The 22,478-nt window shown below is 40.3% G+C and overlaps 1 protein-coding gene across 4 annotated transcripts in view; it reads right to left on the reverse strand.

Annotated features, from left to right (window-relative positions):
* Window positions 1–22,478, reverse strand: part of ASAH2 (N-acylsphingosine amidohydrolase 2) — an 82,871-nt gene that overhangs the window by 44,738 nt on the left and 15,655 nt on the right. For 2 of the 4 annotated variants that reach the window (XM_069459781.1, XM_069459784.1), the window contains 7 exons: window positions 20,838–20,956; window positions 17,927–18,058; window positions 14,930–15,198; window positions 12,441–12,590; window positions 6,288–6,464; window positions 4,805–4,932; window positions 3,510–3,587 (listed from right to left, as the gene is read on the reverse strand). In XM_069459781.1, the coding sequence (XP_069315882.1) occupies window positions 3,510–3,587; window positions 4,805–4,932; window positions 6,288–6,464; window positions 12,441–12,590; window positions 14,930–15,198; window positions 17,927–18,053 (929 nt within the window). In that variant the 5' untranslated portion in view covers window positions 18,054–18,058; window positions 20,838–20,956. Of the gene's footprint in view, window positions 1–3,509; window positions 3,588–4,804; window positions 4,933–6,287; window positions 6,465–12,440; window positions 12,591–14,929; window positions 15,199–17,926; window positions 18,059–19,854; window positions 19,883–20,837; window positions 20,957–22,478 lie in introns of those variants that run through there. The other 2 variants (XM_069459785.1, XM_069459786.1) reach the window with 2 other exon arrangements.

The raw sequence follows: 22,478 nt of genomic DNA on the forward strand, positions 1-22,478 counted from the left end.
TTTATGGAATAGTTTCAGGAATACAGCTTTATTTCATTCCTCAAGTCACTGCTCTTCCTAATCCTTCAACAGCCCTCACCCCCAACCACAGCTTAAAACACTTTAATGATTTTCCATGCCTCTTGGTATAAAGACTGAAATCTTTATCATGCCATCTAATCTCTGGCTCTAACTTTATCTCACAACACCCTGCCCCACTGCTCTCCGCACTCCAGCCCCACTGACCTTCCAATAGTTCTTCAAATGGACCATGCTTCTCCATCTCTGTTCTTTTCCACACCCCATCCACATCCCATTTTGCCAATTAATTCCTACTCTTCTTCCAGTTTTCAGCTCCATTGTCCATTCCTCAGGAAAACCTTTCCCAATCTCTCTGGCAAGGTCAAATTCCTTTAAGATAGCCCTACATATTTTCCTTTATCAGCACCTAACTCAAATATAATTCAATTATATAATTAAATAAATCTTTGCATTTAACCCAATTATTAATACAGTTTTCCATCTGAATGTCTTCCATTCCCATCAATAGACTGTAAGTCCCATAAGGGCAGCAACTTCGTCTATTTTTGCTCACCAGTGTATCCCTAATACCAGCTTAGTTCATGACACATACATTCCACAGACATTTAAGAAATGAATGAGTGAATAATAAGATCTGTGTGGAGATAAGATCTTATATCCACATTTGAGAAATGTGGAAACTGAGTCTCAAGAGTTTAAGGGGTTTGTTCAAGGAGCACAAACATACGTATTGGACTCAAAGGTATTTGATTGCTGATTTCAAGGCTAGAGAACTCATCGTTCCAAGGGCTGGGAAGTATTGCATGGTAAGAGTAGGTGCATAGTGCAGAATTGTTGAATGAAGAAAGGAAAACAAAAACGAAAGGAAGGAATGAATTATGAACTCCAAAATGGTTTTCATTGTGAAAATGATAGTCTTAGCTGTGGCACTGGGCAGATCACATCACCTTTCTAGGCCTCTGTTCCCCAGCTCAAGGTTGAACTAGATGATCTCCAAGCTCTGCAATTCTGAGTTTCTCTGCTTCCAAACTCCTCACACCTTGGGATTCTGTCTAACAGCAGGCACCTACATATGGTGGCTGAGTTACTTAGCAGCCCAGATTTGACTTTATGTTTTAGATCATTTTTAATGTATTCAAAGAGCAATTACACTATGCAACAAGAGGCAATTGCAGGAGCAATTACATCAAAGATAACATATGGCAGCTATGGAAACAATGGAAAGTTATTACAGGGTGTTAAGCACAGCAGATGGAAAAGCTTTGCTATAACCTTGAGAGTTGACCCTGGAACTTCCAGATATGCAATATAATTATATGTAAAGAAGCAAAGAACATCTGGTCAGAAAAATCATATTTTTGAGTTTTCTGTTCCCATCGTTAAATGACTCAGAAACTAATAAAACGGAATCGTGAATGGCCTCAGTCATTTAGTCAAAAGTGAAATAAAAACTATAAAGGAACAGCCACCTTCTCCTCCCACCAAATTTGAGATTCTCAATCTAACTAGTCAAGAGATGTAAGCTCTTATCCTGACTAATCGAATTTCCCACTAGCGTGCTCCACAATCCAGAGCTGGCTTAACTTTCCAGGTCACCTCTCACGCACTCCCTGACCTGGCTCACACTCTGACCTCACAACTCACTGTTTTTCATGACTCCTTCAAGGTCCAGCTCAAATGGAATTTTCTCTTGGAAGCTTTCCACAATGCTCTCAAAAAGAACCCAGGGCTACCTCCTCCAAACTCCCACAGCACTTCTTCACTCCCACCTGATAGCACTGTTGGTCATTTCATTTATGTCATGGTTACCTGTCTGTCTCTATTTCCTATCCCAACCACCTCGCTAGCCTATGAGACTCCTGAAGATAAAAACCATGCCTTATTCAGCATACCGTACCCCAAGCACACAGTTGCATGCCTGACATTTAGAAAGCATGTTGAGTTAAATGCTAGACGGCAACTAATCAATAGATGAATTTATTGTAATGGAAGAATGAGTCCTATTATATCAGCCCAAATAGCAAATTTTATCAAGGAGTTTTCAGTGACCCTGCTTCAAACCCAGAAGAGGAACTCCAGTGCTAAGAATTTCAAGCACTCTGGCATGCCAGTAATGAAGTTATTTAGCAGAGGTAGAATCTTATTCTATTCCTTACCTTTTAGCTAAAATGAATAAACTCTTTTTCTGGCCAGGCACAGACCTAGAGCTCCGCATGCATTATCTCATTTAATCCTCAAACAACCCTATGAGGAGTTATTATTTCCATTTTCAAATAGGATAATTGAAGTCTAAGTAGATAAATTACTGTCCCCAGGCCACAGGGTTAGTAAGTGGCAAGCAGGGCTGAGATTTGAACCCAAGTCAACCTCACTCCAAAACCTGAACTACTATATCACCATGTTGTTCTCCATCTAGTTTCAGGACCAACCCTGGTGTGTGAACTGTGAATCATAGTGTCTTAACGTTTTTCTTTACTACTTTGTTACTTTCAATTTACTGTTAATTTTATCCACATAGAATCTTTCACTTAGATATTTCATAATTCCACTTGGCAGACACTTCATCACTTTTATCACACTTATTATCAACATTTTAAAAGCTCAGTTTATCCCACAGTATGCTCAAAAATGTTTAGGGATGGGAAAACAGAGAAATGGAGTAGTCACATAACCTCTCCAAAGTCACATAGCTAACAAGGGCTAGAGCTCAGCGTGAACCCAAGCTATTTGACGCTAGCACCCAAGCGCTATCCTACAATCCCTTAGGGCATCTCTGTATCACCTGTAAGTCCACAGGTCAAGCTGCCTGGCACTATGTTAGCCACCCAGTCAATTCCTGAGTCACTCCAATTACAGTGACCAAAATCACATATGAATGCAAATGCCTTTTTTTCAAATAAAACAAAATCTATGTTTTCCTATATCTGTCACTGCCAGTTAATGGTGCTAAAATCTGTGCCAAGATGTAATTTTGCCTCATCCTCTTCCTTTAGGTGGTCTCAGTCCACTTTTACCCCTAATTGGCATTGTCCTGCACATTGGACCTAATCCTTTTAGGAAAACACAGGTAAATAATCTCAAATGCATCATTACTTACCTGGTTGGTCAGACTGTTTTCTCATTGTACCAGGAAATAACTGTCCGCCACCATAGAAGTGCTACCTACATACGAGAGCTTGATAAAGTGATGAGTGCTAACGTTTACTGAGTTTTATATCATATGCCAGATGCTGTGCTGAGCTCTGCACTTATGTTATACATCTGTAACCTGATTTACAGGTAAAGAACTAAGCCCTGACAGGCTGAGAGCTGTGCCCAGCGCTCCATGCCTGCATTCCAGTTGTATTCGACTCCAGAGTCTGGACTCTAAACCACACAACTTATTCTCAGCATCTGTTGACACTACTCTAGGCTCTTTTTTCCTCCTTTATTTAAGAAAAGCTACCCAGACAAAATTCTTTTTTTAACAAAAAAAGGAAATAGAGTACCTGATAAGGCCCAAGTCGTCTCCATTCAAATCTACCATTTTCAAGACTACCATTTCCTTGTCTGTATTTGAAGAATACCTAGTCAGCAAAACAAAGAAACTTAGTTCTATATTAGAGTCTGACCCTCAAGTATGACAAAGAGCAGAAGCTAACACCAAAACAGAAACACCTCTCAGTTAGTGAAGTGCCCTGACAAGCAGTAGTCCTGGAACTGCACCCAGAACCTCACTCCTAAGCTGAGGAGATGATCTAAACTTGAGATCAAAGTTTGGGGTACTAAGTCAACTAACTGGTGCTAAAATATATACTTTTATGTAAGATATATATAATATTATATAATATATATTTCTTATAAAAAGGATTTGTCTTTGAAGTTTCTACTCATATCAAATTTTAATGGAATTTCTTAAAAAGAGCAGGGAATATGCAAAATCAAAAATATTCAAGACCTACAACTTCAGTGTTCTTTTATGTCTTTTCAAAGTAAAACAGATTATATTTTCTAAAAATCAACTCCCTTGAAAGCTATTGAAAAATATGCAACCAAATGTAAAATGTCAAGTGGCCACTGAGATATTATTTTATCCTGCCATAGTAACCAAGTACTTCTGTCACAAACCTAGTTAGTGACTTAAAAAAAGATTTTAAAAAAAAGAAGATAAAATAATCATGTCCCTTAGTTGTTCCATTATGTGGGTTTTATTTCTTACTCTTCCATCTGTTATTTATTCTTTTATTTCTTCTGTTTTGCCATACTCTCCTGGACTAAGATGATTTCTTCTGCATAACACATAAAAGAGCTATTCATGAAATTCAAAAAAATGTGTTATGCATATTTTTATCTCCATTTTACCAATAAAAAAGCTGAGAGCCAATAAATTAAGATAAGTAAGTCACTAAAGGTCACATAACTAGGAAGTGATAAAGTGAAGATGAGAGCACAGTTGTGTCTGACGTCAAAGCCCAGGGTCCTCCAGATATCTACATGGGCTCCCATACCCAACAAACTGGAAAGATACAGTGTTCACTTCTACATTCACTTTTTGTTTCTACTTGTCTTAGGTTAGAAGCATGTTTTTTTTTTTTTTTATTTCAGCATATTATGGGGGTACAAAAGTTTAGGTTACATATATTGCCCTTACTCCCCCACTTCCCCGAATCAGAGGTTAGAAGCATGTTTTTAAAATATTTTAGCCTTAATACTCTCCTAGGATCTCCCCATATTCATCAAGTAACAATCCTGTACTTAGATTTTGTTGCTGTTCCCTAAAGGAAACACAAGGATTCCTTCTCACCTTGCTCTCTCTGATTGAGGATTCTGAAGGTAAGAATAAGGGCTTCGGTTGATCTGCACACCATCCACATTTCCTTTATTGATGAAGATTTTTCCTGGTTTCATATTTGTGTGTGCTGTCTCAATGCTCTGAAGGTTAAAAAAAAAAAAAAAAAAAAGATAAAAGAGTCACAAGCTTAGAAGTCCTGGTGGGGATAATGGCTTAGTCAATATAAACAGAAGAGCCCTGTGGACAACTTCTTTTGTGGACACAATGGGACAAAAGCTGGAAAACCACATGGCTGGTGCCATTCAGGAGGTCAAGAGAAACGGCTCTCAAGGGTGAGATGGAGGAAACACTGTGTTCTACAGATGCACCGAATGATGCCTGCGCTCACAACGAGCCTCCTTGCCTCTCACAACTGCGATGTCAGGCAGAAGTTGCCATTTCCGATGATCAAAATGGGAGACTTGACTTTTGCCACCACACGAGAACATGATTGGTTAACACGTGAGTGTTCCCACCTCCCTCCCCTCTCCATCCCACCACCCTCTAAGGAAGAGTTTTTCAAACCATTTTTACTAAGAGCCATAGTAAGAGATAATAGTTTTCGTCATGTCATAACACATATCAACATATGCATTCTAAAACAAAAGTTCACAAGCAAACTATACCCTTACTAAGTGTTGTGCACTATGATAGTTTACAATTGATTTTATTGGAGCTCTTTTTTTTATTTAATACTTCTTGTGACCCATGAAATTGATTTTATAAGCCATGAATACATTGCAAGCCACAGTTTAAAAAAATTCTGTTGTAAAGAAATTTGCCTTCGCCAGCTAGATCCCTGCATTTTGGGGGTGACTTTGTGAGAAAAAATAGAGAAAGAATAAACCTGGAAGACAACAAAATGAAGAAAAATATTAGCCAGGATCCTGTGCAAAAAAATAGTTATCTGGAAGACAGTGGGGAGGAGACTGCAAGCTACCCATACCAGGAAGGGGAGAGAAGTTGGAGGGTATTTGCTAGGCGCTCCATGGAGGTCTGGAGCTGCTATAGAGGACTTGAGAAACGAGGATGTATGTTTATAAAGTAGATTCTCTTTGCTCTTCAGGACATATAAAAAAGAAAAAATTAGAATTATTTGTAATTACATTTGCCCCCTTGATGGGTTCCTTTTTGTGTGACTTCGTGCAGAGAACAGACCATGAGGAGCCCTGTAGTTGATAAGGAACCCCAAAGCAAAATGCTTTCTGTCTCTTTAGATGACTCTACAGGGCTTACTGCAACAGAATCCTCCTCTTACAATCAGTCAGTACCTCAGGCCTCACAGCCCGTAGTCAGGACCAGAAGCTCAAGGAGAGTCAGAGAGGAGAAAGAAAGGAAAGTGCTATGACTGTGCTCAGGCCCAAATCCTATAGGCACCCTCCATAGCACACAAACCTCTCCCAAAACCCCCGTAAGCCATGGGAACAAACAGCTGCCTCTGGGGCTTTTTGCCTACCTTCATGATACCAGTGACCATGTACTCAAAAGTTCGATTGCTAAATCCTTCACTGGCAATGACAAAGACAGTATACTGGAAATAACCCGCTGGACCTGAGTGTGTGTGAGTGCCACTCAGGATGACGTTGTCTCTTCTGTACAGGGAGCCATATTTACTCTGTAGTCTGTTCAGGACCTTCAGAAAAAAAATTGAACTAAGATAAGGGATAACATAGGAGCTCAGCAAGAGAACAGGCTCTGATAAGTTTAATCACTGATCCGTACCAATGACATCATTTTCCAGTGGCCTTTCACTCTATATTGGAATATATGATCATGATAACAACAACAAAATAATAATAGCAATAGCTAACATTTTACAGATTCTTGCTACATGCAAGCACAACACTAGGCATGTTATATACATTATGTCATTTAAAAGTCTTTATGACAACATCAAGAGATAGGTATTATTGACTCCATTTTTCAGCTTAGAATACTGAACTGTACAGAAGTTAAATAATTTGCCCATTAATCTAATAAGTAGCAGAGCCAGACTCCGGATCCAAGTCTCTCAAACTATAGAACCAGTACCCTTACTTGTTCATTATTCACCCATTGTATTAATATTCAGACATGTTCTAAGTACAAGGAGTATATGAAGTTCTTACAAACATCTTATGAAGATGTTTGTATGCTAAGGAAGGAGAAAGATAATAAATAAACAAATATGTAATATTAAATCATATAGCAGTAAATGCTATGAAGAAAAACATTTCTGGGTAAGGAAAAAGAGAGTGATGGGTGTTAGTGCGTCAAGAGTTTTTTGAAGAGGGGCTCTCTTTCAGCAGAGGCTTAAATGAAGAAAGCAAGCTGGTTGTACAATATCTGAGGGAAAAGCATCCCAGACACAGTGAAAAGACAATGCAAAGGCCTCTTAGCTAACTCTGTCGCCTCACTTCCCAAGATGAAGAATTCAATAGTCCCTGAAATAGACTCTGACACGTATTGGTCTAGAGAAAGCCATCCACTATGATGGAAGGACACCCTAGGAATCCTGTGGAGAGGCGTATGTGGACAAGAACCATCTTGTCAGCACTAACTTGCTAGCCACATGGGTGAGCAACCTAAGCAGTAGATTCTCCAGCCTCAGTCGAGCCTTCAGACAACTGCAGCCCCACCCAACATCTGAGTGCCATGTCATGACACAGAAATGATGATGTATGGCTCCTGTTCTAAAACAAGTCAGAATTGCAAAACCCAGCCACTCTGAGATTCCTGACCCACAGAAAACATGAGCAGCAATACATGATTATTGTTACTTTAAGCCACTAAGTTTTGGGATGATTTGTCCTACAGCAGTAAATGTTCATTGAATTAGTCAATCAGTGAATATCCAAATTCATGGCTAGTGTCTTTGTATAGTGCACACACAGAAAGAACATAGCAGAGAGAAAATTAATGATATTGCTGAGTACCTGTTTCGGATTATGTTTTAATTAGATGCAACCTGAAGTTTGGTATTATTGTGGCTTGTTTGTGAAAGATCATTAAAATGATCCAGCAAAAATGCCAAACCCAAAGCAATCATTAGCAATGTTCACCTTGGATATGACATAAACAGTCTGATCAACTGTCTCTCTGAAGGAAAAAAAAAAGCCCTCATTTGTATTGTTTGCCAATTTCTGTGGTGTAAATACTTACCCCATGTTCAATTTCAAGCTACCAAAAGCTTAACAGCCAGTTGGCAATATTCCTGAATATTTAACAATTGGCTCTCATGAGCTGGCACAAGCCAGTTCCAGCACACCACCAGGACATAGGGGAAGAGGAGCTTATGTGCTACGACTGAACATACATAAAGATGACCATTCAACCTCTTTTATTTTAGCTGAAGAGCTACACCACCCTCATTCTAGTCATTTGGTCATTGAAGCAGGAAGAAGGTTTTGCAAACCATCCTGCCTTATTACTCTCTCCATGACCCAAAGACTGACTGTTAGGTTACCATGCCACATAAACAATCCTGTGATACAAGGAGAATATGGAAAGAGAATATGATATAACCAGACTAACATCCTTCTGTGTCTGTGTGATCCTAACTCCAGCCCCCAAAGCCTCATCACTTTCACATCTTCTTCCACACAGTAACTACCACACTTATGAAGGAGAAATGTCTATAAAGAGAAGGGGAAATGATCAGTGAAAGCTGATTCCACGAAAGCTGAACTAAAGTCAAAAGCTGATTTTCTTACAATTCTGCAACTAAGATAGAAAGGTAGTGGAGAAAAAGAACTGCAAATCAACTTTAAAGCTCCCCTAACCACCCCCCGATTTTATTCCTAAAGAACTACAACATGAGGATTTTAGATTTAAATGCATTTCTTTGTGTCTATTCAATAATCAAGTTCTTAAAACGACAGTAATTATGAGTCTTGAATTTTTTAAACAATAAAAAGACTATAAACAGCACGTATAAATTTTATTTTAAATCACAATCTCTGATAGGAAACCAGACACATGAGACTTCTAGGAGAAAGAAAAGAAAAAGAAATTAAAACCCCAATCATACAACAATGCCTGCAAATAGGCATTATAAATAGCATGTTTACCACTTCATGGAAGGAGGGGTATTTTAAGACAGAACAAAGCAGTTACATTAATATCTATAGCTCACTTCTTTGTCTTCTGTTTCCATTCCATTTCCTGTGGCTGACACTCCTGGGAGCATGACACAGAAAGAGTTACAAAGTCATTCTGTTTTCCTGCCCTGCTTCACTGCACAGAGATCTTCCCTAATCTTCATTAGATGCTGGAATTTCATCAATCTTAAAGCTGAGTCTGAGAACCTACGTAAAACCAGGTGTTATAAATAAGCTTAATGGCACTTATTTAGCTGCATTTATTTTTCCCTCCTTCCCTTGGGTGAACTTGGGATAACTAAGTGGGTTCATTCCAAGTCTTTCCCACTGGGCCTCCGATTGCATGGGGAAGTGAAACTAGGAAGAGACAGTTAAATGGTGCCCACTACAGCCTTAATAGCATCTACAAACCAACACATTAAACTCCTCTCCCGTCTCCACTCCACCCCCAAAGTCTACCTTTTGACTCTTCTATTTCTGCTAATGACCTTTCAATGGTAGGGTCCTAATCAGAGCCATCCCTGATTCCTCAGAAAAGCAGTATAGCACAGTAATAATTAACATGGACTCTGGCACTAAGATACTTACATTTGAATCCCAGCTCTGACAGTTCCTAGTTGTGCAACCTTGGATAAGTGACTTGGTCCTCTGAAACTTGGTTTCCCAAGCTCCCAAATGACAAGATAATGGTGCTTTCCTCATAGAGTTGCTTGGAGGATTAAATAAGTTAATATTAATATGTATAAGGCACTTGGAACAGTGCCTGGCACATCATGAGTCCCATGTAAGTGTTAGCTTTTATGTATATTCATCTCCAAATCTCATTAGCTTCTAATTTCCTACCCCCATGTAGCTTCACTGCCATCCCATTAAGACCTTTGTGCCAGCCTCACATCATATAGGGGAAATTGTCAGGCAAAATAAAAAAAACTTCTGGCAACCTTAGCTTCCCTGTCTTGTTCTTCCAGCCTTCCAAAACCTTGTAAAACTCTCCTGTATGAAATCCCCTCTGTTTGAAATACCTAGTAGGATTATTGCTTTCTTGACTGACCCTCACCAATAAAGCCTCAATATCAATTTAAAGAATCTGCTAACGTGTCCTCGCCCCTAGTTGCCCTCTATTCCAATCTATATCAAACATCACTGTCTGATTAATCATCCTAAAAAACAACTATGTTTACATCACTCTGCCACTCAAAAGTTTTCTAAGACTTCACATCACTCACAGAATTAAAAAACAATTATGACAAACACACCTTCCAGGTACATCTCCAGCTGTGCCTCTCTATGTCCAAATAGAATCCTCTGTTCCCTCAAAAAAAGAGTCTACATCCCTCCCTTGCGCTTCTCTGGGTTCATGCTGTCCCCTCCATCTGATCTCTCTCCCTCCCCATTTTAACCATCCAAATTCTGCTCACTCAGGTGTCATTTCCTCTATGAAAATGTTTTCCTAATTTCCACTTCCTGAATCCCCTTATAATGGTCTTAAAAGACTATATGCCCACAAATTCTCCAATACTGCTCCCTTCAAGAGGTAAAGCTTATACAGCCACCCTTGAATGTGAGCTGGACTCAGTGACGTGCTTAATGAATAGAACAGGGAGAAAGTAATGGTGTGTAACTTTGGAACCTGGGTCATAAGGCACTGTGATTTCCTCCTTGCTCATTGTCTTGGGCCACTTACTCTGAGGGAATCTAGCTGCTATGTCATGAGAATAGGAAGAGGGAGGAACTGAGGCCTTCTGCCAACAGCCACGTTGCATGAATCATCTTGGAAGTTGATCTTCCAGTCAAGTCAAGCTGTCAGATGACAGCTTGCGTCCTAGCTGCAAGACAACCTAAGCCACCTAGCCAAGCCAGTCCTGAATTCCCGACCTACAGACCATGTGAGATACTAAGGGCTTGTTATTTTAGGCCACTATATTTGGGGGTAATTTCATACACAGTAATAGATCATTAATACACCATTGTACTTTACTCCAATGAATGACAGCTGTCTGTACATTTCTGTTCTAGGCCTTTCTTCTATCCACCGACTAGATAATGACCTCATAGGAGACATGGATTGTGACTCACTTAGCTATGTGTCCCCTGAAGTGACTAGAAAAGTACCTTACGAAAAGCAGGTGGTCAATGCATTTTTCCCTCTAAGAACAGAATAATGTCACTTTTAAGAATGTGGGCTCTGGGATTCGGCATATGTGAGTCCAGAATGCAGCTCTACCATTTGCTAACTATGAGAATGTTGGAAAGTTACCTACCTTCTCTAAGATTCAGTTTCCTATCCATCAAATGTGGATAACAGAGCCATCTCCTAGTTTTGTTGTAATTGTAATTGCAGGAGTGGGAAAGACACTTAATCTCCTGCTCCTCATGTCTCCAGAGATGAGAGAGGCTTCCTTCCATTCCACTCCACTCCCCAAGAGGAAGAGATGTTGGAGTGCTGTCTTTGGGCCACCCTGTCACCCCTCTCACTGGCTCCTTCACACAGCAGGAGGAGCACAGCATTTAATAGATGAGACTGACAAAACTTGACATTGCATGATTGACACTTACGGTCATTGTTCCGATCACTGCTCCAGCCTCTCCTCCTTCTCACATTGGAGAATATGTGAGTAGACATTAACAGAGCACATTCTGCCTTTGTGACCTTAACCCACGCAGAAAATATAACTGGGTCAGGGCTTAGAAATTGGCTTAGAGAGAGAGAGAACTGGAAATCTGTGTCTATCTCTCTATTTTTCTGTCCTCCTCCTCCTCTTCCTCTTCTTCATCTCTCTCTTCCTCTCTCCCCCTCCCATTCCCGCTCCCTTTCCCCCTCCCTCTCTTTCTCTTTCTCTTCCTATTAAGGCCTCAGGCAGCCCAGGACCTTCCATACATCTTTCTGCTAAGTTCAACTGTCTCCATAGGTGAGTAACAAGATCTAAATTTGGGGAAAATCATAGAAAAGCCTACCATTTTTTACAATACAGTTTATTCAGAGAGCTGATGTTATAGTCTTTTTAAATTTTTGTTGCAGAAATTTTTAAATCCGTACAAAAACAATCAGGATAATATAATGAACCCCCATGTGCCTAACACCCAGCTTCTGCAATTACCAATTCATGGTCAGCCTCATGTCAGTGTTGCATTTTAATTCTCATCTGATTCCTTGAATCTATTCTCAATTGTCTGAGAACTTGACAGAGGGGTTAGTGGTTAATTGACTCTCTCCAACTTCTAACAAGGAGGATTAAATGAGAGAATATATTGTAAGTCACCTGGAATATAATAAGCTTTCAAAAAAACATTAGCATTAATAATGAGGATGAGCCATCAGCATAACTGAAAGCAAGTTTGGACCAAGATAACTTAGACTGAAATAATAAGGATCATTCTTGTAAGATTGTCTGCCAATGTGTCATGAACTTATAATGCTCAAGGTAGTAGGAACCCACTGGATGAGAAATCAGGAGGGCTTAGTTTCTGTCACATTCACCCACAGACTTTCCTTTAGACCATGTCATTTCTTTCTCCCCTCAATCACTTACCTCCAGCCTGAGCCTTTGGGATACCATGCCTATGTCGATGCTGACAAACAGTACTCGATTGGACCCATCAGGTTCTGCCATGATGAAAGCACGACTGTATAGCCTCGTGAGGATGCCCCGGGCATTTTGGCCATTTTTGCTATAGCCCATCTAAAGAGGAAGAGAGAATCAGAGCCATTCTGTCTCACTTCCCTGCTCCCAGGAACCAGACACAAACCCATAAGTATAGACTGCTTTGAACAACCCCATTAAAAAGTGGGCAAAGGACAAGAACAGAAACTTTTCAAAAGAAGATAGACTGATGGTCAACAAACATATGAAAAAATGCTCAACATCTCTAATCATCAAGGAAATGCAAATCAAAACCACAGTGAGATATCACTTAACTCCAGTGAGAATGGTCTTTATCAAAAAGTCCCAAAACAATAAATGTTGGCATGGATGTGGAAAGATAGGAACACTCATACACTGCTGGTGGAACTGCAAACAAGTACATCCTCTATGGAAAGTAATATGGAGATACCTCAAAGAGCCAAAAGTAGAACTACCATTTGATCCAGCAACCCCATTACTGGGCATCTACCCAAAGGAAAAAAAGACATTCAATAAAAAAGACATCCTATATAAAAGACATCTGCACTAGAATGTTTATAGCAGCACAATTCACAATTGCAAAGATGTGGCAACAACCCAAGTGCCCATCAATACATGAGCAGATTAATAAAATGTGGTCTATGTATACCATGGAGTTCCACTCAGCCACAAAAAACAATGGTGATATAGCATCTCTTGTATTATCCTGGATAGAGCAGGAGCCCATTCTACTAAGTGAAGTATCACAAGAATGGAAAAACAAGCACCACATGTACTCACCATCAAATTAGTATTAATTGTTCAACACTTATGTGCACATATAGTAGTAACATTCATCGGGTGTCGGGCAGATGGTGGGGGGAATAAGGGGATGTGTATATGCACACCTAATGGGTGTGGTGTGCACTGTCTCAGGGATGGGCACGCTTGTAGCTCTGACTTGGGTAGTGCAAAGGCCATATATGTAACCTAAACATTTGTATCCTCATAATATGCTGAAATAAAATAATAATAATAATTTTAAAAAAGAATAGATTTCTTCAGAAAGACAAAGAAAAGAAAATCCATACGACACTATGGCTCTGAATGAGATAATATATGTGTTTTCAAGAATTATAAAAAAGAAGAAGAAAGCCAAAAGCATAAAAGAGGCTTTAATCTTCTGTGTAGAAAAATGCAAAGGCAAAGTATCGCTCGATCATTGGCAGAAGATATTCCCTGGCCCATGGGCAAGGAAGGGGCTGGTGAGGCTCTGGAACCCCATCATTACTACACCAGAGACCTTTCAGGACCTTTCTATTTTGGGGAATGAAATCCTTTCTCCTGGCCTAAGGTACTAGAGAAGAAAATATTTCCCCTACCTCCACCCCACATTGCCCAGGAACGTTCTAAAAATTGAAGACCTTCTCAGGTTGGTTGTTTAGTGTGTGGTTTTGTTTTCTGAAGAAAACGGTGTCTTTCTAATTAAGAAATGTCTACTGAGGGTACCTCGCCCTGGCTTTTACTGTAGTATCACTCCCTAAGCCAAGTCAGACCACTACGCTTACCCCAAGCCTCTTTGCTCGCTATGTCATAAAACCCTCCCACAAAAACGACACCCAGGTATTGAGAATGGCCCCTCTATTGTTTGCACTACCCCTCTTGGGAGTGTCCATTCAGGGTCACTGAACAAGCAGCTGGAAATAATTCCTAGCATCTAAAGATTATTTGGCAGGATGGAGCGAATTCCATCAGACAACTTCATGCTCTGGTTTCCTAGGGAAGTGTCACACAAATGGATATTTCCATCGTCATAGCCAAGAAGTTGCGCTAGCGGTCAGTAGGCCACACCTGACACGTAGATGTGTTTTATTTGGCCTACACAGTGTTGGTACATACAAGGTTTCCAGTTTTAACTAGAGTTGCCCTATATTTTTGAAACGAGAGATTTAAATCTTCTAATGTTCAGTCCAGAGATTTTCTCACTTCTCTTGAAAAAACTTCAAGACAGGGCAGAATCAGGTAGAGCCATACACTTTACTTTTACTTTTTAATTTTTTTACCAACATTTCCTACTGCCCCCACCCCTCCCCCACGCCACGTAAATTGCAGATTCACTAGACATTTATCATCCTGGCCTGATTCAGTCATTTATGGTACCTGCCTCTGTAGTATTTAAGTTTGCAGGCTCTGTCACTGCTGTTTGTAAAAAATGGCCAATTGACTTTACAAGGGAATTGTGGTTGAATAAAAGTTTCCTTCAAGTATGATAATTCATCACGTTAAATAGAAGCAAAGTCAGTGAAAACGCTAGAAGAAGATGATGATGATATAATAATCAGGAATGAATACAGTATGCAAAAATAATAAACATTACTTGTTTCATAGACTCCTTAAGGAGCCCATCATTTACTTACCAAATTGATATCTGCTACTTGTCCTGTGCAGTCAGCTCGCCCAACACCAATGTGATAACCACTGAAGTTCTGAAACAGAGGCGGCTCCAGAGTGCGTGTCACTGAGGAAGCCTGGGTGGCCGTGGGACCGTGGGTGGCTGCGGGGCCCTGGGTGGCTGTGGGGCCATGCGTGGCCATGGGTCCTTGGGTCGCTGCGGGGCCCTGGGTGGCTGTGGAACTCTGGGTGGCCGTGGGGCCCTGAGTGGTTGGAAAAATATGGCTTCCTGAATCTAAAACAGAGTAAGATTTCTGAGAAACAAGATTTCAGCCCACTTATTTGTCAGCGTTAATCAGAATACAGTACATAGGATGGGGTTCCTAAGGGAAAATCTTTGTATATTTTCTTATATAGAAGATATACAGTAAGAAATATGTTAGAAACCTGTTTGAAATCATAATCCTAAACAGGATCTTTTTCTTAGCCTAGAGATGTTTCAGAACAACAGTCAGGGCCTTATGACAAGCTGTTCCTATTCAAACTCACTCACATCCTGTTCTTCTGTCCCAGCCAAACTAAACAGGTATCAGGTTTCTGGCACACAACCCACTAAGCCCAATCTTGGGTGATCGGTTTCTTCCATTCTCTCTATCCAGACATCTCATGCCTTTCCTCTCCACCAACCAACCTCTAGCCCCCACTTCAGAGTTGGTCCATTTCCATCACACCTAGATCCAGCCCAAGTGCTCATCTCCGGGACGCCCCCCGCCGTCTCTACCCTGCCTCTGACCCTCTTTGACCTTCTAAAGACTTCTATTTTTAATGCAACCTAGATCATTGTACACTTGATGTAGTTTCACCTTATTTTAATTATTCTTATATCTATATATTCATATACAACTGTGTGTAAGCACATATATTCCATATCAATATGCATGTATGTATATTTCTCTCTCTCTCTGTCTCTCTCTCCCTCTCTCTCTCTCTCTCTCACACACACACACACACACACACACACGAATACGAAGGGAGGCAGTATGACATGGAGATTAAGAAGGGAGATGTCAGAAACAAACTGCTTGGATTTGAAACCTGACCCTACCACTTACTAACTGAACAAATTGCTTAACCTATTTCACCCCAATTTTCTCATTTATAAAATGGAGATAATAATAATATCTTGCTTCCTAGGGCTGTTTTGAACAATATGTTCATATATGTTAAAAATTTAGAACAATGGTTCGTATATAGCTTCGATTTGTTTTATATAGTTAGACATTTTATATATGCATTTGTTTGTTTCTTTGTTTCCACTGCCCAGACAATAGCCAGGAGTAGCTAAGGCAACAAATATCAGTGTCACAAGGCATTAGTGGTCAGAAAGTACTTAGGCAAGAGATTTGCAGCTGATTCCTTCCGAGATCCTAGAATTTTGGAGCTCAAAAAAACTTAGGGATCAGCTCTCCTCAGTTTTACAGATGAGAAAACTGAAACTCGGAAAAGCAACAACCACGAATTTATGGCGAGCATGTGACGAATCTGGCATCCAATCCAGATCCTCAAACTCAGAATCTGATGATCTTTCAACCAAATTCTAGGTGGAGTTAGAATCTATGTCTTCTCATCCCCAAGCCCACGTTTTCCATCAGATATTGCAAGGAGGGAAGCAGGCACCTTTGCTATCACTTCATTGTCACCAGCCTAGAAATGTCATGCCAACAGGAGCCAAACCTGGCCACATAGCCAGGGGCAAGTTATTTGCAATCTCAGAGTCGGGGTTTCCCTATATGAAAACTGGCACAAAAGTAAAAGGCAGGACTAGCACCTACCTGTATCGAATTTTTGTGAGAATTAGATGAGAAAATTATGTAAATGCCTTACTATAGTGCTCCACACAGAAACCATTCAACAAACAATAACTACTGCTATGAGAATAGTTACTATAAATATTAATAACCTCCCTGAATCACAACCTCCTGAGTCTCTAATTTTAAGAGCTAAAACTAAATAAATTCTACGGATCCTTTCATTTCTATCAGTCCCAGCCCCTGCTCTGCCCACTGTGGGATCAGAGGATCTCTGTTCCTCTGTGTTTTCCAGGAACTCCAAAGCATGGGAACATGGTAGAGAGTACACTAGAAAAGAAACGAGGCCACCAAAAGGAAAACTGAGGTAAAAAAATACCATCGTCATCTCCATTTGGACCGAGGCCAGCCTTCCTTTTACTTTGATCAAAGCAGTCAATCCCCACCTGTCCTCTCCACTCATTTTCCAGGTATGTAAACTAACACTGGCTGACGCAGAGGCTCCGACAAAGACCCATTGCCAATATTGCCTGCAGACATAGCCTATGGAGTTTGCAAAAACTAAATTTGTTGCCAACATTTTTAAAAATCAGGAGGTGTCTAAAAACCCCAATTTCCAGCTTCTCTTGAAACCTCTGGAGACGTGAGACCACATGACATCATGACAACAGCAGCTGGCACTCCAGGGGGCTGTGGACCCCCTTCCCCAGAAGTGCACCTGCCTCCACCCTGGTCCACCTCCTCACTCCGCCTCATTTACAGAATTGGATTGGCACCTGTAAGGATTTGAGTTGGAGACCCCTTTCTCTAAAGCTTTTCACATACTAATCGACATTCAGTGAGTTTTTCACTCTTCTTTTGCCCCCAGGAAAAGATGATGCCAACAAGGAGGCAAAAAGAAAGATGAGAGGCTCGAGGTTGACATCACTGGGCCTTGAAGAATCCTGGGCTGTGCTTGGATCAGTGGAAAAGCTAATGGCAAACACGTACATGTCAGGATGCCTGTACACTGGCTATTTAGGAACAAAGGTAAACTTGATAAAAACTGCTACCCTTCCAGAAAGGGCAATTCACATAAAGGGAGATGGCCATCCCAGGCTGCTTAAGTGTACATTGAACTATCAGCAGACACTGTTTGTCACCCTGGTGTCCCCAGTAATCAAGAAATTTCCTACAGGCCTAAAAATAGCATCCAAGAGAGCCCATGATACTTGCCTTTGTGGTTTTCAATGGTCCCACTGGTGATAAACAAGAGGCTGAGAAGAGCCACTGTGATGGCAGTCATCATTACAAGGAGGAAAATCAGGAACATCTCCAAGGTAGAGAAGGTGCGTTTGGCCATTTCTCCTATGGTAAAACAGAGATGGAAGAAGAAAAATGGAAGAGGAAGAAAAAGACCGAACTGCAAATTAAAATGCATAGGCTTCAAGCTGCCCAAAGCTAAGATGTCTTAGCTCTTTCATATCAATAGACTGTACTAAGGATGGCAAGTACAGGGCACACTTACCACTAGTTCCACATCCCAAGCCCATGGCAGACAAGACCAATCAATTACAGAAGTCTTTCTGAAAAGCTTGGATGTGGATTCCAAATCCTTCTCAACACAATGCTCCTCCTGGCAGCCACCACTCGTGATTTGGCATTGGCAACTGAGCTAAAATCTATTTGCATTCCTTAACCATATCATACTGCTTTCATTTATGGTGATGGTGCTATTTATGGGTCTGTCCATGAGTGTGGGCTGGAAGCGCTTCTATCAACAAGGATGACTGATGCACCCATATTGTTTGTACTTGGTAGAAGGCTGGCTGGGTTTAGGGTTGTATGCTGTTGTCATGGAATAAGTAGAATTATCTTGTCCACATGGAGGAAAAACTCCTAACTTTGGCCTTTAAACTATATGTTGTAACTTTCAGTTACTACCCAGTAAAAAAAGGGGCACGGAAAAGGAGAATTAGCGTCTCTGGTCTCAGGCAAGGCATTAGTAAAATTTTCCTCTTTGGTGATCAGAAGGATCCCACACATTTTTCAAACCCTGTATCAAAGGATGAGGATGAAGAAGGCCCCTATGCTCCACAAAAGTATAAAATGTCCATACAGATTCTTGAAAATTTTTTAGGAGGAAAACTCATCATCACTCAAAGCAACTATACAAACTAAAAACCTATATAATGTTAATGAAAAGAAGTATAATAGAGTGGTTAAAAATTGGGTTCTAAAGTCTGACTCCAGAGTTCCAATCTCATTTCTGCCACTTATTTTGTGACCTTGGAGAAATCCTCCCCTAATACTGAGCCTCAGTTTCTTCATACATAGATAGGAATGCGATGATGATAATTTTAGTACCTATCTCATAGAGTCCCTATAAAAATAAGATGAGACAATGCAGCAATACTTCCTTTGTTTCATGGAATGTCATAAGTGCTCAGATTGTTAGCATTTATTATTATGTTTCAAAATAGCAAAGAGTCTGGGCTCCTTTGCTGTCCTTAAAGGGAATTTATAGGGGGCTAGTGATAACAGATTATCAGAATCACAAATGGGAACTTTAGAGCCCATTTTCTTAACCTGTGCTTTAGGAAGCCTGAGCAGTGAGATGGAAATCCCAGGATTTGCCCCCAAAATAGGTAATTTGTGGCTAAGATGCTGGGATTCCCAATAGTTATAAAATGGCAACAAGTAGATGTACTTAGTATGACCCAGATGATTTTTTGTTTCAATTTGATTTAGGTGACAAGATAAAAGATAGTATGTATAGTTTATCTGTACAGATAGAGTTTACATTTACAAATCTGAAATTTCAAATTTTCTTTTAAAATTGTTCATAAAATAAGGCAACATTGAGCCAGCATTCCCATGTGCCAAGAGTTTCCTAAAACTCAGTAGCTGCTGTTCTCGTAAGATGGGGGCATTCATTCTCCAGTCTGCCAGTCTCTACCCAGCAGGCCTTACCCATCTAAGTTATTGCCTGTTCTGTGCAGGCATTTGATTTTGCAATCCCCAGACGGGAGGTCAAAGATCAGTCTAACAGCAGACACTTCAGAGGTAAGGCTGAAGTGGGAGTGGAAAAAGTGACTAAAACATCTTCCCAAATTTCCTGGTTATTGAGAAGCTTTCCTCATCCATTTCACCACCATAATCACCTTCAGCACCACCAGCTGGGACGACTTCAAATCTAGGGCAAAATAAATTAGGTCCACACCTTAGTCTCCAGAAGTGAGGAAACACCTCTAAGATATGCCTCAAAACTCTAATGATCTACAAATATTTATTAGTCATTAGCTGCTGTTTCACTAGCAAGCCTCAAACCCAGTATACCTAGTTCTTGCTCAAAGTTTGGGTTTCCCTGAGCCTGCCTGCTAGCCAAGATGACCAACAGCTGGACCTCCCAACCTCAGAGCATTGACCCCCAGATTGTGTATGCAAAAGTGGTCACATGGTAAGAGACTGTGAATCAAACAAAGAGGGTACAAAATAACACTCTTCTTTGTTTGTTTCTAGTTTTGCTCCACTGAACTGATCACTACTGCCAACCCCATACACAAGTCAACAATGGCACTTGATTTCACCTTAGTTCCCACCTCTTACTTGGATCTGAATGATCTACCTCATGTGTTTTACCACTCTGATGAGCTGCCAGAATTACTGCTGACACATTACCATTCTTTTTGAACCACTTTAGCTGACTCTACCATCACCTTTAGGGAAATCAAAATTTGGATTAGCACTATTTATTTCTCATTGATGATTACAATATGAACGCAAATGTTAAAGCAGATGCCTAGTCTACCTTCAGAATGCAAATGCACCTTGGAGAGCTGAGCAGATGATTGTATCTTAAAGGATTCTAGATTTCATAATGGTTCCCATTCAATCTGTCATAATCCCACAAGCTCAATAATGAGGCTCTCATGACACAATAGCAAGCCATTTGCCACATCTGCACCACACTGAGGTCCCTGTTTTTCAAGGTGACAGTAAAAAGTATTGATAACATTTGGCAAAGGAGGTTTCCAAAACTAAGAAAATGAGATGAAGCTTTCGGGTTCCTTTATGATCTCTGAGACACAGGATTATTCAAGATCTCTCCTTCCCTCCCTCCCCAAGAAAAAACAGTCCTTCTTACCTGATTGTCCTATTCAAAAGAGCTTTCACATCTCAGGAAAGCAAATGGCCATCCAGAGCCTGTTCTCTTTCCCCTTGCACGTTGCTGGGCTCAGACTTCTTAGCGCTTTCTGAAACCTACTGAAAAAGGATTTTTACAGTCAAGTCCAGGAGAGTTAAAGTTCTCATTAGCATACCTCTGTGAGCTTGGTACAAGGATAAGATTAAAGTGTATTGATAACAAAAGGCTTATATACAAACTCTCTCCCAGGACAGCCTGATATTGGAGGTAGAAGTTGCAGAAGGCCTGCTGGACTGAAGGTCATTTCAGCCTTGATACAACTCTTCCAGCATGACAAGCTCTGTGAGAGACCTATAACCTGGATCTCAAAAAAAAAAAAATGCACCTGTTTCATTTACCAATGGTCATTCTACCTGCAATCAAAGGGACATTAGTGTGGGCTACGGATACCACTGAGCAATATTTACAATAATTCCAGAACAGAAAAGTGATGTTAATTTGTAGGAATTCACATAAAAACCCAAAAAATTGTAGATTAGCTAAGAATGTGAATAATAAATGATACAATAGGGCAAAAATGCTATGCAACCATTAAAAATTATACTGAAAAAAAATTTAATGACATGAAACAATTACCAAATATTGATCTCATTTTTGTAAAGTGTACATCATTTATATATGTATGGTCATTGTTATGGTCTGAGATGCGAGAAATGACCACCTAAAGACCGAATTGAGCCAAATCAGGAGTCTTTATTGGCTGGCCAGTGACTACTCCTGTGCTACAGAGAGCAGCCCTGAGCCTTTGAAACGTAAAGCTTTTATCGCGGGTGAAAAATCACAGGGGCAGAGCAAGCATGATGACAGGGGCAAAAAGCAGCATCACATCACTCTCATGTCCTGGTGCAACAGGATCTGGGCAGTTTAGGGCTAGGTCATGCAGAACATGGGTGCTGCATTCCCACACTTGGGGCACTGTCCTTAGCAAGCAGTCTTACAGAAGCGAGATAGCAGGTTAATGATTTTTCGGCACTAAACTCACACTGTGACATTACAGAAATAGCTTTGACAATGTTAAAATTTCAGCCTTTACCATTATATGGCCAAAAGTTATAACGGTCAGTAATCTTGAAGCTTTTGGCCCTTAGCAGTCATAAAGACTGAAAAAGTACAGCAAAATATTAAGAAGTGATTATTTGGTGATTATGGGTGGTTTTGGTTTCTATATTTTTGCTTGGTATTTTCTAAAATAGCCATACTATATTACTTTTGCAATGGGGAAAATAAAATGTTTTTCCTTCTCTTGAAGAATGGATACTACAAAACAACATGAAGTTAAACAATGGACCTCAAGAGACAAAGTTAGTACTAGTAAATCCAGGCTGTCCAGTTCACAGTTTGCAGAAAACCACATAGGCTGCTTAGTTCCTTGCAGAGTTTGAAGAGAGGCCCACAAAGTTCCAACTGAAATGTTAGAGGTATAAATGCCTTCAGACAGGGCATTTAGTAATGCATTTTAGATTCCTCTCTGCTGCTACAGAGGGGAACAGGTTAAATCATAGTATCGAACAAGATTTTTTTAAAGTACATTTTTGTTAGAATCCTTGTACAAACAATGGAGACCAAATCCGGCTAACTTAA

This window comes from Eulemur rufifrons, chromosome 28, assembly GCF_041146395.1.
Source record: "Eulemur rufifrons isolate Redbay chromosome 28, OSU_ERuf_1, whole genome shotgun sequence".
Lineage (NCBI taxonomy): Eukaryota > Metazoa > Chordata > Mammalia > Primates > Lemuridae > Eulemur > Eulemur rufifrons.